The sequence below is a fragment of the Myotis lucifugus genome, unplaced genomic scaffold (genome assembly GCF_000147115.1).
Source record: "Myotis lucifugus unplaced genomic scaffold, Myoluc2.0 scaffold_40, whole genome shotgun sequence".
Taxonomy (NCBI): Eukaryota; Metazoa; Chordata; class Mammalia; order Chiroptera; family Vespertilionidae; genus Myotis; species Myotis lucifugus.
The window spans coordinates 4767728-4785188 of record NW_005871088.1 but is presented as its reverse complement, the minus strand read 5'-3'; the positions used below and the strand labels follow the sequence as shown (position 1 = coordinate 4785188).

Sequence of the window (17461 nt, the reverse complement as noted above, 5' to 3'; positions counted from 1 at the left end):
GCCAGACCCCTTTCTTTGTGAAAAGTTTCCCCAAAAGGCTTTCAGTCATTCAAAATGCAAACTATGGTTAGACAACAACAAGGACTGGGATTGATTGATTTGGTTTGTTATGGACTTCCAAAAATGTGCTTAGGTTCTCCTGTGATTTCTTTACAACAGGATAACTGTGGCTATGGGTTCAGGATAGAATTCCAGTTTATCTGCAACAATGTATTTGTTAATTTATTTCACTTAGGGTTTTGTGACATCTGTGAATTCTGAGCCCTAGGCAGTTCACAACACAATGTAACATTCAGTACCTTTCTACACAGAGTACTGGTTTTTGAGAAGTTTATAATTGCCTGTTGTAATCAAGCAAGGGTAAGGGACAAGGATTCTACCATGCTTATGTGGTCATAAATATAATTTCTAATAAGTGAGTTTCTGTTTTCTTCTGTATTCTGAATAACTGGTCAGGATCTTAAAGGTAATTTGAGTAAAGAAAAAAGATTCTCTGCTCTCTATGTAGTATCAGTTTGGTAGTCTTGACTTGTATTTTTTTTCCTTAGTGATAACAAGGGAGAGTTAAATGACTAATTAACCAATTTCTCCTTTTTTCTTTTTCTATTAGTCACTATGAACAAGACCGTAGTGCACTTAAAAAAAGGGAATGGGAACGGAGGAATCAAGAAGTCCAGCAAGAAGATGATCTCTTTTCTTCAGGCTTTGATCTTTTTGGGGAGCCCTACAAGGTAGCTGAATATGTATGTAATTTATCTTTATGGAAAATGATTGCTTGTCGTGTTTTTTAACACATTTAATCAACATTTAATCTATTTTTAAAGCACCCAAATGATTTCCAGGAGAATATATTTTACAAATAAAGTATATACATATACTGTATTTGGGGCAATTGCAAATTTATAAGGAAGTCTTCTGAGACAGATTTCATCTTCTTTGGTAAGCATAGTAACTTTGAAAGAGACTTGTGAGACTGCATGTCTCCAAAGAGATCTTTACTGCCCAATACCTCCTACAGCAAGGAAGGTCCCCTTGACACTTTCTCCCACTTTGATTATCAGAAATGCAGTCCCTGAAGACTGTCAGTGGATATGCCTATTTCTTCTCCCGGTAAATGTCATCCATTGCAAGGCCACTGCTTTCTTTTTCCATTTTAGGTTGTTAGTAGCTGTTCACTGGTTTGAGTGGTCTTTGAAAATCACTGTTCTGGTAGAAAGGTAAAAGTCAATTATTTTTCCTGGTGGTTAATAATCATGATTTTGGAGAGAGTTCCTCAACCAGAGGGGTTAGTGTAGCTTGAATGATTTTCTAGTGGTATTCTGGCTAGTATGTAACTCCAATAATGATCATACTGCTATGTCTAAGTACTGACTTCACAATGACTGCCTCTGAACTTTCTATTTGGGGTGGAGGTTGGGGAAAGAACCCTTTTAAATTGCTGATAGCTGGTTTGTTTTTATTGAAATTTAGCAACAGTATAATTTTCTGTAATAAAACAGAGGTGATGTAAGAGCTAAAACAAAAATATAGAGTATTTTCAAGAGTTGTGATTTTAAAAGAGCACCATTTAGGGGACAGTGACTTCTGGAAAAGGAAAGTTCTTAATAAGGACTGTATAGGCACAAATACTACTTTGGAGCAAAATGTACGCTATTTAGATTGATGACTAGTAACACCAGATTCTTGATGCCTTATTCAAAATAAGTAAGTAACTCCTAATTGAGACCTTCATGTGTCTTTCAAGTTTGGTTAATTCTGACAAAGAAACTTAAGTCACCTAAACTACTAGTTTTCGATTTGTTAGTATAATTCTTTTAAAAAGCATTTTTCTATCTCAATTGATTTAAATTTATACTACCTTCAAAGTGTATATTTAGAGATATGATTACTTTAACAAGCATTTATTGAAGGCCCATTGTTTGCTAGTCATGTTTTAGACTAGTGTACAAAGGGAAATAAGACATTATCCCTGCCTTCAAGGAATTTCTTATCTAGTGGCAAAGATCATCATGAATGAATGAGGGCATGACTTCATGGTAAGTGCTAGAGAGATAGATAGGAGAAGGATTAGTGAAGACATTGTACCTCATACGAAGTAGTTTGAACATGATTCTGTACATAAAGAAAAGTTATTGCAAGTTTTAAAATCAGGTCATGTCTGGGACAAAGAATTTTAAAAGACAATGTTGAAAATTTGGAGAATGGGTTGATGGGAAGGTAAACTAGAGGCAGATAAAGAAGCTATTGTAGTTGGCTAAGGAAGTTCGTGGCAGGCAGCATTTAAGGTAGAGCAAGGAAGTTCAAATGATGGACTGGGTATCTGTTTGGATGTGGGGAGTGTGATAGATGAATGATTTTTTTTCCATCTGACTTCAGAGGATGGTGCTATTAACAGGTTGTTCAGAAGGACAACAGGGTTGGTGCATGTAGAGAAAAACATAATTCTGTTTTGAGTAATTTGTGTTTGCGGTCCCACTTGAATATTAAGGGAGAGTTATCCAGTAGACATTGGATACATGGATATGGAGCTAAAGGGAGTTGTTAAGAGAGAGATTTAGGTGACATCATGTAGGTGGCAATAGAAGCTGTGAGAATTAACATTACCACTGAGTAAGATTACTATGTAAAAAGGACAAATAAAGAATCTTGGGAACTAGCAACATTTAAGGGGTAAAATACAGGGTGTCCCCAAGAATATATACATATTTTAACAACTGATAGCTCAATTTTCAAAATGAAATTTGTTTTAATAAACACTGCCTTTATAATTATTCAAAGTATGTGTATACATTTTTGGGATACCCTATAGGTGGTAAAAACCGAGGCAAGGAAAATAAGTTAAAAAGGAGTGAATAATAAGAAAGATAGGAAGAGAACTTGGAGAGAATCATTTAATAGAACCAAAGTAATAAAGGGTTTATGGAGGAGGGATTTGCTAGTTACAGATATCAGAGAGGTCAGGAAAGGTCGGGACTGGAAAGTGGCTGTTGGATTTGGCAGTTAAGTGATAATTAGTGACCTTAGGAAGATTTGTTTTATTTGTTGTTGGTGGTCATTGTGGGAAGCCAAACTGTAAGGGTTTTGAGAGTAAATGGGATGTAGTAACATAAAGGAAGAGAGGAAGTTAATGTAGATTTGATCTTGCAGAAAGTTTTTGTATTGAGGGGGGAAGAAAGGAAGCAAATTAGATTGCAAGGGGGAGAAATATGGAAGGAAGCTTTTTAAAAGTGAAATAAACTTGAACATTTTTAGAGATTGATGGGAAGGAACCAATGACAATGGATAAGGAAAGGGTGAAGAAGGTATAAGAGGGAGAAATGGGGTAAGTAGAGCAAGATCCCAGAGGTAATGAGAACATACAAAATCAAGAACATGTAAAGAGTGATGAGCCATGGGAAAGTAAACGGGAATGGAATATTAGGCAGAGGTAATGATAAAATACAAAATCAAGAACATGTGAAAAGTGATGAGCCATGAGAAGGAAGATGGCAATGGAATATTACAAAGAGAAAAAAGCAAGAGAGTGAAGGAAAGATTGGGGGCAAGGCAAGAAGTTGTGATTTCCATTTTTTCCAGAGAGTGGAAGTGAGGTCAAAGGATGATAGATGCCTCATCCAATCTTAAGAAAAAGGAACAGCCAGATGAGTTTTATATATTATATTTGGATGGATTAGAAAAATGAGCTTTATTCAGAGGATGCATCATTAACATTCAATATTTACTCCATACTTAACACTATTATGAGATATAGCATCCTTGATTCCCCCACATTATATTTTCAATCCTGCTTAATTAGTGGTCATATACCTTTAAGGTAAATACCGTCTCTTGTTAACAAGAAGTGTTATGTAGATGTGCATTTATATTTTTTAGTAGGCAGTTAAAAAATCTTTTGTCAACATTGCCAGACGCTTTCAAAAGCCACCTGTCTTCATATGTCTAGCACACATCTGGTAGAGACACATCTAGCACCTAGAACTGGTGCTAGACATATCAAGACAGATGGCTTTTGAAAGCATCTGGCAATGTTGAAAAAAGATTTTTTAACTGCCTACTCAAAAATATAAATGCACATCTACATAACACTCCTTGTTAACAAGAGATGGTATTTACCTACTAATGGGAACATTAGTCTAGTGCAGGGCCAGGCTTATTATGTGACTAGTAGCTTGTTGCCTTTATCCTTTTTGATGAGGAAGAGCCTTTTTTCTTGGGTAAAGACTGTGAAAGAAAGAAATATGTTAACAATTGATAACCTAGTAATTCTCTTTCTTTCACCATTACTTTGATGATCAGCTGCTATTTTCTGCTATGTCTATGTTCAGGGTTCTCTGGGTGATCACTGGACAGTAGACCTCTCCTTCTCCCCATATTGTGATACTATTGTGCTTGATGTGTACCTCCAAAATCTCCCCATATCTGGACTGGTGTGGAAACCCTTGGAATAGCTTGACATGCCATTGGTAGGGATGAAGGCATGCCACAACTCTTCCTTGGGTTTGTGGTTGGAATGCTTATCAAATTAAAAAATCAAAATTCCTGGTGGTGGATCAGGACTTTCAGGAAACTTTTTGCCATCCTAAATTCTAAATTATAGTTTGATCACTTGTCCAACATTATCAATGATAGCAAACTAGTCAATGAATGACCAGAAGGAAGAAATGGTGATTTCTAATGTTCCTGGCTGATTTCCTTCCTTTCCTTATTTTACCTCTACCACTCCCAGAATGGAAAGTATGTTGACTACTCCAACATTTGGTTGGTGGGTAACCTCTCTGCATGGTTGCTTTTGTTGCTTACACATTTCAAATTTGAGTTAGTTTGTGCTATGCTATGGAAAGGGCTGTCTTTAAAAGTGATTGAAAAATGTGACATATCTAGTGTGGGAATATTAAGAGGGATGAGGAACTAGCATGTACCAAGTGCCTAGTCTATGCCAGACACTGTGCTGCAGCTTTATATATGTGCTTGTTTAGTCCTTACAATAACTAGCGTAGGCATTTTCCTCATGTTTCCCATGAAGAATTTGAGACTCAGAGAGGTGAGGTTGCTTCTCTGCAGCTTAATATCCATATAACTGGTAAATCTAGGCCCAGTTCTATGTGATTCTGTATCTGTAGCAGGAAGCTATTGATATCCTCTGACAGGAAGACAGAAGACCTGATAAGCTTACCTCCTGTGTGACTTTGGGGAAGAAATTTCATTTCTCTAACCTATAGTTTCCTCCTCTCTGAAGTGAATAATAATACCTGATAATAAAAATAATACCTGATAACAGCAACAACAACAACTACTACAACTGACATTTATAGCTTTTCACAGCTCAACAAGAATGAGGAATGAGGACACTGAGGCACAGAGAAGTTAAGTGTCTTATCTAAAGCTATTTATGTTGGGGCAGTTACAAGCTAGATTGAAACCAGATCTGCTATGCTGAATCACATGGTTATTGTAAGGATCAAGTCAAATACCCAGGAAACCTTGCCTTGAAATCTGTAAAGTGCTGTACAAATTCAAAGTATTATCATTATTATAATTAAAGAAAGAAATAGTAACTTACAGTTTGGATAGATTAACTGTGAAATATTAGAATTATATAAAATAAATCACTAAATCACATACATTAGCTACAATGAAGTAAAATAAAAAATGAACATCAAAACTTAAGTTATATAATTACTTATATTAAAAATAAATACTATAGTGTAATTACCTTCTAGCACATTAGTCCTGCAATGAAATCATGCTACTGATTTGAAGATAGCCTTAGAAGCAACCTGAGGCAACTTTGCATTTCTTGAAGTAATGAGAGGCAAAAAGCTTAAATGAAGGAGAGCTGTTAGTCATGAGCCACAAACCAGGCATGTAATTTATGCCTGAAAATACTTAGAAAAAGCATTTTCTTGATGATGGAGAAATTGTGATTACTCAGAAAATAATGGCTGTAAAGGTTACCTTTAAGGAATCAACCGATTATCTAGAACAGGAAATAAAAAAATTGGCAAAAATTGAAAGAAGCCTACAATTGATTGAAATGGCTGGATTTCATTTTTGCCATTTTTATAATGTTCAATCAAGACTTCCTGGAATACTTTGTTCCTTAATAGGATTGCTAAGACTCTGGAGGGTGAAAAAAACCTTTAGTGTGAATTAGATGTTGCTGTGGTGTATAATGAGAGTGCATTGTGTAGGTGTACATAAATATATTGCAGGCCCCATTGAGTTTTCTATCATATAGTCATCCTAAGAAATTAATGATGGTGGGAAGGCAGAGAGTTGAATCTGGCCACTTAGACTTTACTGATAATTATTGGATATTATTGAATGATGGACTTCTGAGACTATGTGCTTGTGTGTACTCTTTGCCTAAATCTGTCTCATGAGTATTTTCAATTTACCACTATGCATGTTAAGAATTACCATGCCTGTAATCACAACATGTCTTTTATGCAAAACACATGGATCTTCTTTCAATCAGCAACACAGAAAGCATCACCAGTGAACTGTCTTGAACTGTCTGCTATGCAGTTCCAGTCACAAGTCCCACTGAGACAATTCCTCTGTGAGGAACTAGTCTAAGGGAGCTTACACCCCTCTATTCCTTTGGATTTGCTACATTCCTATATCAGTAGTGCACAGGAAAGCGTAATACTTGGAGCTAATAGCCTAACCCTGTAACTCCACATGCAGACATTTCTTCCCTGAGTTAGATTTTAATTCAATGCTCTTGCTTTTAAGTCATCATAGGGAAAAGCCATGTGAAGACATCTTTGCATTTTCTGTAAAATTAGTACTGAAAAACTATTTTATTGTTCAAAGTTTCTTGCAATCAAACCAATGAGAATTTATTTTCATATTTTAGTATCTGGTAGACATTTATTTCATTTAATGAAATAGGGTATCCTTCCTTTCATCAGATAAAGAGAATCCTATAAGCTATGAGCTTATTGCTTTAACTACCAAGAAGCTTGGTTTTCAACGTAATGTTCGATCACAGTAACCAACTTAGCTTCACTTTTACTTTTCCTATTTATGTACCTTTTACTCAAAATTCTTTATTTTAGCATAGGCAAGGTATAAATTATAATTTTATTCTGTTCAATTCATCAACAATTTATTGAGTGCCAAATATGCACCATACATGTTGCTAAGTCTTGAAGGTATAAAATTAAATAAAAGGTAGTTGACTTTTAAAAGCTCATACTTTTGTGCAGGAAAAGAAATTATAACTATAGTATAGTCTATATAGTAGGAGGTTGATTTTCTATATGTATTTAGAGAAGTTTCAATTTTCCTCTAAATTTATTCATGTAGATACAGTTTTAGACATTGGCCAGTTTAGGACTTCTCCTAATTTCAAGCATATTTTAAAACCTAGAGATGCAAAATTAAATCTAAGCATGCATCAGAAACTCAGATCACTATAGTAATAGACATAAATGAAGAGATATTAAAACCTAACTAAGGTTCTCTCCATTGAGATAAAGATAAACCTGTTCCTTTTATTTACTCCTGAACAGGAACAGGAATGTGATTAACTTGCTTGTGAGCAAATGGGTCTTGATGTTCTGGACTCCTGATGCAGCTGGGCTAGAATAGAGTGAATTACTTCTTAGGGATTTGAGAGATTTTGGTGGTTTTTGTGACATCATGGGGCAAGGTTCTGATTCTGTAGAACTCTGTTTCAATGAAAGTTCAATGAAATTTCGATGAAAGTAAAGTAAAATTTCTATGAAAATTCACTAAATTAAGCTTTGAGCTGCCTGGTAGCTAAGGCAAAAAGAAAAAGCTCATAGGTTATATAATTTTATTTGCCTAATGTAAAGAAGAATATCCTAACTCAGTGAATGAGACAGTGTAAAATGAAGACATTTAAAATGAAAATGAAATAGCTGTTTCCCCTTGTTGGGTAATATCCTTGAAGATAGTCAAATATTAGTGTTCATTAGGCAGTCATTTGACCTTAGAGATAAACAGTTTGAGGGGCCAGAACAATGCTTTGCATCAGATTCTTATGGGGCCCTCAGCTCAATGAAATATTTTTGTTCTGAATTTAAGGATTGAATAGAGAAACTCATTTTGGCTGCTGCCGAAATGGCTTATTGTGCAACTCTGTTGAAGAGGAGACAGATGTATACAAAGAGTTTATCCTTGCCTTAGCTGAAAAGTAATTTCTTCCATTAAAATTGACAAACTTAGGTCCTTTAGGGAATAAAAATGATTTTTACTTGTCTTTATCTATTAAATATGCCTTTCAAATATACTTCTGAAAATGGAGCAATTTTTCAGCTGAGAATTATATGCAATATTAATTGTTTAAGCACTACTTCAGCACCAAGGTTGCATGTAATGCAATATAAGATGTTTTTGAGGATAAGAAACCTAAAGTGACATATATCTGTTTTCTAAAATTCCCCATCCCCCGCAGATCCATCTTAGCCTATATTTAGAATATTTTGAAACCGTATTTTCCAAACTGCCCTTATTTCTTTGAAAGTGGCTTCTGTGATTTAACATAGGGTATGAGTTGAATACTATATACAGTATATGGCGATCATGCTAATAATGAAGCCAAGGTTTCCAGTTTGACTCCCTTTTCTGGTTGTTTCTTCTTGGTATCTTTTTCTGGTTCCTCTTCTTCTCCCAATCTCTTAAAAGTTGATGTTTTCCAGGGTTCACTCCTGAGATCGATCTTATCTTTCTACATTTTCTTTCCCTGGGTGATTTCATTCATTTTTGACACTTCACCCTCCATCCATTTTCACACTCTTCCATCTTCACATACAGAGAATAGCACACAACCATACAGCCTAGGTTTAGACTGAGATAGCAAAGTTAGATAGGCACACTCTCTGTGTGCAACAGAAAACTGGGCCATGTTAAGGGTGTGTGAGAAATCTTAAATGTTAAACATCTAGCTTAAGTGGAGGTTGTACCAGTGGGAGGTTGTCATACCCTTCTATGCATGAAGAACAAACCTATGGCTCCTGGGACATAAACACTATATAGGGGGAGTGTCTTCTCCATCCATCTAATGGCCCTGCTGCCACATGCCTCCATGGATGCCAATAGTCTTGTTTCATTGCAACATCTTGGGCCAGAATAGTAAAGCCTAGGCACAAAGAAGTACTTTGCCCTTCTGAATTCAACAGCTTATTTTAATAACATCTTTACTGGGTAAAAAGAATAATAAAAAGTCACTTTCAAAATTGAAAAGCTGAGTTTTCATCAGTCATTTCCCAGTATTCAGCTCTCTATTATTTTTAGTTATGAAGGCTATGCTTTCTATATTAAAAAATACTCAGGAACTTAAATATTTTAAAAGTAATCACACCACTTAAATAAGATTAGTATAACCTACAGGGGATGGTATAGCTGGTATGTTGGTTGTCCATAGAATGATTCAGTTGCCAACATCACTTTGGAAATCTGACTGTGTTTTGATTTACTCAAGTAACAGTTTAAATTCTTGAATATTTTTTTTTCTAAATCACCTAAGACACAGGAGAGCTTGAGTCACTGTTGATAAACAGTTGCACCATTTCAAAGTAAATGAGTATGAATCATCAATATGTAAATACCATTCCCCCAGAACATGTAGGCAGACACCAGTAATTTATAGTTCTTTGATGGAAAGGAATTAGATTTACTTTAGTCATATGTCAGCTCAATTAGATGTTGTTAAATCCCATGCTTTTCCTAAACTGAAGGTAGCCATGATAGGATACTTTAACTGACTTATTCCTTATCCAGTGGGCTAAGCCTTTTTCATTGTATAATGTAGTGGAAAGGGGTGACATGTCAAGAACAATATAATTCAAATAATCCTTTATAATTCCAATGATCAGTAAGTAGAAATTGTTGATCACAATGCAGAATGTAAGAGTTCAGCTCAACTGATCTAAAGTAAGGTATTTTGCTAATAAAATTCATAAGTAACATAATTTAAAACTTTTTCCCAGTAAGCATATTTAAGGTTAGGCCAGGGAGTATACAAATGTTAATCACACAGCTCATTCCAAGAGACTATTTCAATATCGTTACTGATTTTTTTCTTATATAGCACATGAAAAGTATGAATAGCAGCCTGAAAATTTTAGAGAACCTTATATGTTAGTCTACTTAGAACATCTGTTTGAAACATTAACATTAGGAAACACAAACCTATTCATTCTTTCTCCTCCCACCCCCATCTTTTTGTTATTTTAGACAAACAAAGGTGATGCACTTGCCAACAGAGTCCAGAACACGCTGGGAAACTATGATGAAATGAAGGATTTGCTAACTAACCATTCTAATCAGAATCATCTAGTGGGAGTCCCAAAGAATTCTGTGCCCCAGACTCCCATCAACAAAAATGAACCAAGCTTTTTCCCAGAACAAAAGAACCGAATGATCCCTCCTTACCAGGATAACACTCAGCCCTCTGGACCAATGCCTCCACCTTCTGTTGTGATACTGAATTCAACTCTAATACACAGCAACAAGAAATCAAAACCCGACTGGCCGCGAGACAGTCATAACACTAGCATTGTATCAGCTAGCCAGGCCAGCAGTCAGCCAAATAAGATGCAGCCATCTACACAGGATCAGCCCCAAGCTAGACTGGAAGACTACTTTGTTTACCCAGCTGAACAGCCTCAAGTTGGAACACTTGAAGGATCAAACCCATCAGCAAAGGAAGGCAGTTATCTCAAGTCCGGTGGAGGTGATACATTCAAAGAAATCTTTCAATCTAACTCACCAGAAGCATCTGAATTTACAGTGCAAGTGCCTGGGTCTCCCCTACTTGCCTCCTCTTTATTGGCTCCTAGCAGTGGCCTTTCAGTTCAAAACTTCCCACCAGGGCTTTACTGCAAAACAAGCATGGGGCAGCAAAAGCCAACTGCATATGTGAGACCTATGGATGGCCAGGACCAGGCACAAGACATATCTCCAACACTGAAACCTTCTATTGAATTTGAGAACAGTTTTGGGAATCTGTCATTTGGATCCCTCTTGGATGGAAAACCAAGTACAGCCAGTTCAAAGACTAAACTGTCAAAGTTCACAATTCTCCAAACAAGTGAAGTAAGTAATTTTAAAGTTTTGTTTTGTTCCTTTTTTTTATTTACTGCTATAAAGTATTCACAAGCAGCTCTTATTTACCTTCTCACGCCATAAGTATGACTCTTCAATGTCAGAATCTGAGTCTTGATCTTCTGTCACTTGTGACTTGACTGATTAACACTCTGCAAATTCAGTAATATCTCCATAATTTGGAATGACAAAAGACAAGGTCAGTCTGAGTGAATGAAACGTTGGAGTTATAAAGTAGTTTCAGACAATACATTTGCAATATTATGTACAAATTTAATAACACTGGAGATTTTAATTGGCCATGAGGCCCATGAAAAGATTGAGTCACTATAGGCCACGACTAGCCAATATCATAAACAAAACACAAAAAGTTTCTTGAGGTATTGAATGTACAGGTGTGGTTTGCTGGATCCTGAAGTGGAAGGCATTCTTTAAGAATCTTAGCTTCTTGCCCTTACTGGTTTTGCTCAGTTGTTGGAGCGTCAGTCCATGGACTGAAGGGTCCTGAGTTCATTCTGGTCAAAGGCACATACCTCGGTTATAGGCTCGATCACTGGCCCCCGTCTGGGTGTGTGCAGGTGGCAACCAATCAATGTGTCTCTCTCGCATCAATGTTTCACTCTGTCTCTCCTCCTCCCTTCCACTCTGTCTAAAAATCAATGGAAAACATATCTTTGGGTGAGGATTAACAAAAACAAACAAAAATGACCATGAAGAATCTTAGCTTTGCAAGTGCTTGCAGGGCTATTTATTGGTAAGATCTGTGTTATCGTCTATATTCCTCAATCTTCCCTTTTGCATCACTACCTTGAGCCCTTCTATGAAATCCGAAGGCATTATACTCAACCAGAATTCCACTGGGTTTAGAATGACTAAATGCTCTACCCATCTCAGGAATTGCCTTGTAAAAGAGAAGTTCCGAGGGACCAAAGCCTCTCCTAAATGAATGAATTGTAATGACTGCATATTATGCCTTATGGCCCCTGGGTGGGCAACACATATTGGGTGCCCCTCAGATACCACCATATAAGCTGCTGCCTACTATACCTCAAGTGCTTGATTGTAAGATGCCACTGCTTTTAGATTGTTACTGTTGACTAGAAGCTTGAAAATATATGGAGGAAGAAGGTAGTTTGAAATTCTTAATAGGAGTGACAGACAATCTGTATTGTTGCAGATTCTAATTTAGTGCTGTCTGAATTAGAGAAATCTGACCATATGTGTCCTCTGGCTTTTCTTCCTCTATTCATACTCAGCAGATGCTGTGATTTCAGAGGATTATGGGAATACAAAGGAAGGGGCTGTTGGTTGTATTTTCTGAATGCATGTTTTTAATATTGTTTCATCTCTGAGGAAGTTGTGCTTTTTGTATTATAACTCATCAAGTCTTGTCAAGCTTCCTTCTAAGTATCTCCTTAATCTGTCACCTCTTTACCCTCATTGTTTTTGAAGTGCCCATGAGCATCTCTCACCTGGAATGTTGTGATAGCCCCTCCTACCATGTATCCCTCCCTCTAGTCTCACCTTTCTTACAAACCATCCTCCATACAGACTGATTTAATGGGCAGATCTTGTCATGTCACTCCCTATTTTGGATTCTTCAATGTCTTCTCATCACTTTCAGGAAAAAGTCCAGATTTCTTAATTCTGCATGCAAAGCTCTTCATTCTCTGATTTCATACTCTCTTTCTGACTTCATATGTCACCACTTCTTTATACACAGATGAAATCCCAGCCATATGGAACTACATGTGGTTTCCCATCATATCATGCTTTATCACACTTCCTTGTTTTTGTGCCTACTGCCCCTTCAGCATAAAGTGTATTTCCCTACTCTCCCTTGTCTTCCTGGTGAAGACCTGCTTCTCCTTCAGGTATACTCAGTTGTCACTTTCACCAGGCTTAATTACAAACTGTTTCTTCTGGGCTCCTCTAGCATCTTGTATACACTTTGACGGGCACTTTTTTCATTGTATTGTAGTTACTTGTTTATGTCTGTCTCTGCCACTAGACTGTGAGCTCCCTGAGAGCAAGAAATGTCTCATTCTTTTCTGTATCTTAAGTGCCTAGCAAATGCCTGGCACATAGTAGATACTCAATAAATATTTGTTGAATGAATGAATTTCAAAAATGGTTACTTGATTACATTTACTAAGCTATGTTAATCAAATAACATTAACAAAGATAAACAATTGCTAGAAAAGCCATCCTCAATTTTATTTCTTTCATTGTGCATTGTCTTCCTGTGTCTTATTCTACTCTACTTCTGCAGAGTCATTTGGAAACCTGAATCCCAATTTCCACTGGATGACTTATTATAGGATTGTAATACTTATAGACCCAAAAGAAACCTGCTTTGAAAAAGGTGTATAATGGGAGACTGGAATGTAATTTTTGTCCTGTTCTTGTCCTGGTGTCTGCTATTGTTCCCTGCTTACATGGTGGTGCCATCATTCAGAACTGGTCTTCAAATAGCACTGGCCCATCAAGAGGTCTGTCAGCCTGTGTCCATACCTGATTAGTGGAGTGACAGGTCACAGTTTCAGTGAGATCTGCTCTGTTGTAATCCTCTGTCATATATTTACAGTATGGCTGACCCAGATTCAGAAATGACTTCATGTTTTTGCTCAATGCTCTAGCGCACTATTGAGAGTTACATTTCCAAAGAGATTCTAGCTATCATCAACTCTGGAGATGATGATCTAATAAGCAATCTATGTGCACTGCATTCAGCCTTTGGTGAGGAAAGGTACAAACAGACTTTGGTAGAGCCTTGTATCAAAATGGACCAGGTGCAATAAAGTCATCATAAAAGATCAGTGAAGTACTTATTTTAAAATATAGGTTTCAAGGAAGGATTTAAAAGAGTGGTAGAGAGAATCTTAGTGACCTAAAGTCAGGAGAATAAACAGACTCTAAGGGTAATGTGAAAACCAAAAATAGAAGGAAAGAAGTGAGAGGTTAGAAAGTCTAATATAGAGCTCAGAAATGTGTAGATAAAAACATTAGTATAACTACAGACAGGGTAGAACATTATAAAGCTTTGAATCTAATGGAATTTATGTGGCTAAAACTCTAACCAAGTCTGAAAAGTCAACCTATTATATCTGGTTGAACTTTTCAAAAGCACTTAACTTTAGAATTCAGTCCCAGTCCCTGGAACCAAGAGTTACAGGCATTGGGTTCTGGGTACCTAGTCAAAGCACCCATCTTTGATGAGTGGTAGCATAACTTTATTACTAAAAAGGCTTGTCCATAGAGTAATCACATTTCTTTGAGCATTCCCAACTCATACCCTCGCTCTAGTGACAGGAGGCTGACATGTGTACTAATGAAATACATTTTGGGGGAGTGGGGAGTAAATGATTAGGAAACACATATTCTAAGATATACAAAAAGCAAATGTCATTATATTTGTGAACTGGGAGATCATATAAAATTAAATTTGCATGTGTGTGCACCCATGTTTGTTTATGTGTCTATGTTTGTATGCATAGTGGAAAAATTTTAATTATAGCCTATCATTGAAACATTTCTTTGCTTCTTAGAATTTCTGTATTGATACTAAGGATGCTAGAAGCCTAACCAACTTTATTTCAAAAGGTCAGTTTTTCTATTGAAGCATGCTATTTAAAAAAACAACAACATTATTTGTTTGTGTAAAAACTTAATGTTACAGAATTTATTAACATTCCAGGCAACCAAAATAGACTGATGTGTTCTACAGTTGGCCTTAGAAGAATTTTCTGGGAACTACATCTAAAAACACTAAAAGACCTTTTTATATAGCTAGTGGAAACTGAGGGTTGCTTGCAGATGGTGTTTTATTAGGAAATTAATTTGTTAATAAATGCAGGTTTATACATGATTTTATTACAGATGTTTTTTGTTTATTTTGTCATTAGGCTAAGAATATTCTGGTTTTGATAGCTTTGCATTTTGGTGCAATTTGTTATTAGTATTGTTTGAGAAGTAAAAAACTCATACAAATGAAATGATCAATGACATGTATTAAGTGTCTCCATCCTAAATCAATAGCTTTTATAAGTACAATACTAATATGTGGAGTGTCATCACCATAAAGGTTCATTTGCTTTACAAGCAGCTCTTGGTGTGACCTAAGACTATCTGAGGCTACAGTTGCCTCAAAACTAGGAGTCTCTTAGAAAAGTTTAATGGAACTGATAAAAATTATGTGATTTGACTTTAGCTTATTTTAGTGACTAGTTTTGTCAATTGGCTAAAAAGTTATTGCTCACATGTTTGTGCCTGTGCTTGTTTTGTTTTATATACCATACAGTGAACACTGAGAGTGTCATTGGATTTATTTATTATGAAGTAGATAGGAATCTCAGATCCCTTTGGTGAGAACTGCAGAGAATGATAGAAATTTACCATTCCTGTGCTGGATATGCCCAGTTGGGCACACAGAAACCATAGTGGCAGCTGCTTTAAAGAACAGAAGGGCATCCAGCTATTGTGTGCAACCCATTCTAAGCATTTTTCACTTGATGTATATCACGAGTTTTTTGTCCATTCTTATGGAAAAAATAGTATCCAGTCTAAGGCTATAACTTGTCTAATTCCCATCCCATTGGAAATTAATGGTGATGTCTCTGAAAGTCTTCATAGTTCCAGGGCACCAAAAGAGACCTTGACCTTAGCATTTATTCCATAAAAATGTGGGATCCAGAAAATTTTGTATTCTCCAGTCCATCACCTGTGGGCACTTTGTGTGTGTGTGTGTGTGTGTGTGTGTGTGTGTGTGTGTGTGTTACTAGCTCATCCAACTCCTTGGTCTCATTCATAACTAAAATTGATTTACTTTAACACACTTCTTAATTTTCCCCCTATCTTTGGTGTCCCCTTGAGCTGAATGGGCCCAAGAGAGAATCTGAAAGGGGCAGTTAATAATACAGGTAGAGAAGGGAGTCTTGAATTCTTTGTGATGGAGAGGTCCGAGGTATAGGAGATTCAAATAAGGTTGCCACAATTTGGTGATTAGGAAAAGTGTCTTGGAGAGGTACGGATGAAACCATTTTCATAATTATAGGGTTATTTCACCAGACATGATGCATAGGGGTAACCCTAGAAGGTTTTACAGAGAATGAATGTGAGAGATTTTGAATTTGACCTTGAAAACTGGGTGGAATTACAGTAGGTGAAAGTGAGCTGGAGGGCAATTCATTTGTGTGCATATTACTGATGGGTGGAAAGAATGGAAGCTACAAAAATGGGAGGTGAGAACATGCAAGGCATATTCTGAGGATTGGCCAGTTTGTCTGCAACTTTATGTTTGTAGAGGCAAAGTCCAAAAAGACTACAAAGCCAGACTGTTAAAAGTGTCTTGCCTGTACAGGCAATCTGGCAGCCAGGTTGTGATGCTGAACTTGAAACGTCCCTTTCTCAATGGCTTCATGGATGGTGACTTGAGAAATATCAAACAAATTGTTATCTAGCAATATTTTTTGAACCCCTGTGTTCTCTACTCCCTTACAAGAAAGCACATCTCGTTTCTTTGTTTGTAGGCATCAGCTTTTCCTGAACCTGTTTTCCAAAGGCTCTTTGTAAAGTAGTGCTGACATGGTTGTTCTAAACTAAACCATGCTCTCCATCCTTGGGGTTCCCTATCCTTCAATACTTCCTCTCACTTTGTTTTCTCATTAGCACTAGTAAAACTCAGTAATAGATCTCAACTTTGGTGTAGTAAAGATTATCCAAATGTCCCTGCTTTTAGCTTCCTTCTTATTTCCTTAAGTCCTGTTCTTTTGCGTGTGGGTATGTGTGTGTGTTTCTTTTCTTTTCAAAGCTGCATGTAAATGATTCTAGCTATCAGCATCCTGTAACAATGTCGGCTATTTCAACATTCAATTTTTTAAAATGAATTAGACTATTTGGTTTCAGTGCAACTGTCTTGGTGTTCTGTGATTTTTATTTTTTCTTTAATATTATTTATTTGTTGTTGAAAGTATTACATATGTCTCCTTTTTTCTCCTATTGACCTCTTATAGCCTGCTACCACATCCCACATCAGGCCTCCACCAACCTATTGTTTGTGTCCGTGGGTTAGGCATATATGCATACAAGCTCTTTGGTTGATCTCTTCCCACCCACCCATGCCCAACTTCCCTCAGAGATTTGACAGTTTGTTCCATGCTTCTATGACTCTGGATCTATTTTGTTCATCAGTTTATTTTGTTCATTAGATTCCACATATGAGTAAGATCATGTGATACTTATATTTCTCTGAGTGGCTTATTTCACTTAGCATAGTACTTTCCAGGTCCTTCCATGCTGCCTCAAAGGGTAAGAGATCCTTCTTTTTCACTGCTGCATAGTATTCCATGGTGTAAATGTACTACAGCTTTTTTATCCACTCATT

General features: G+C 36.6%; 1 protein-coding gene across 3 annotated transcripts in view; it reads left to right on the top strand.

Annotated features, from left to right (window-relative positions):
* AFF2 (AF4/FMR2 family member 2) overlaps positions 1–17461 on the top strand; it is a 584839-nt gene that overhangs the window by 213866 nt on the left and 353512 nt on the right. For 2 of the 3 annotated variants that reach the window (XM_023752977.1, XM_014454947.2), the window contains exons 2-3: positions 611–731; positions 10210–11070. In XM_023752977.1, the coding sequence (XP_023608745.1) occupies positions 611–731; positions 10210–11070 (982 nt within the window). Of the gene's footprint in view, positions 1–610; positions 744–10209; positions 11071–17461 lie in introns of all 3 variants that reach the window. The other variant, XM_023752976.1, reaches the window with a different exon arrangement.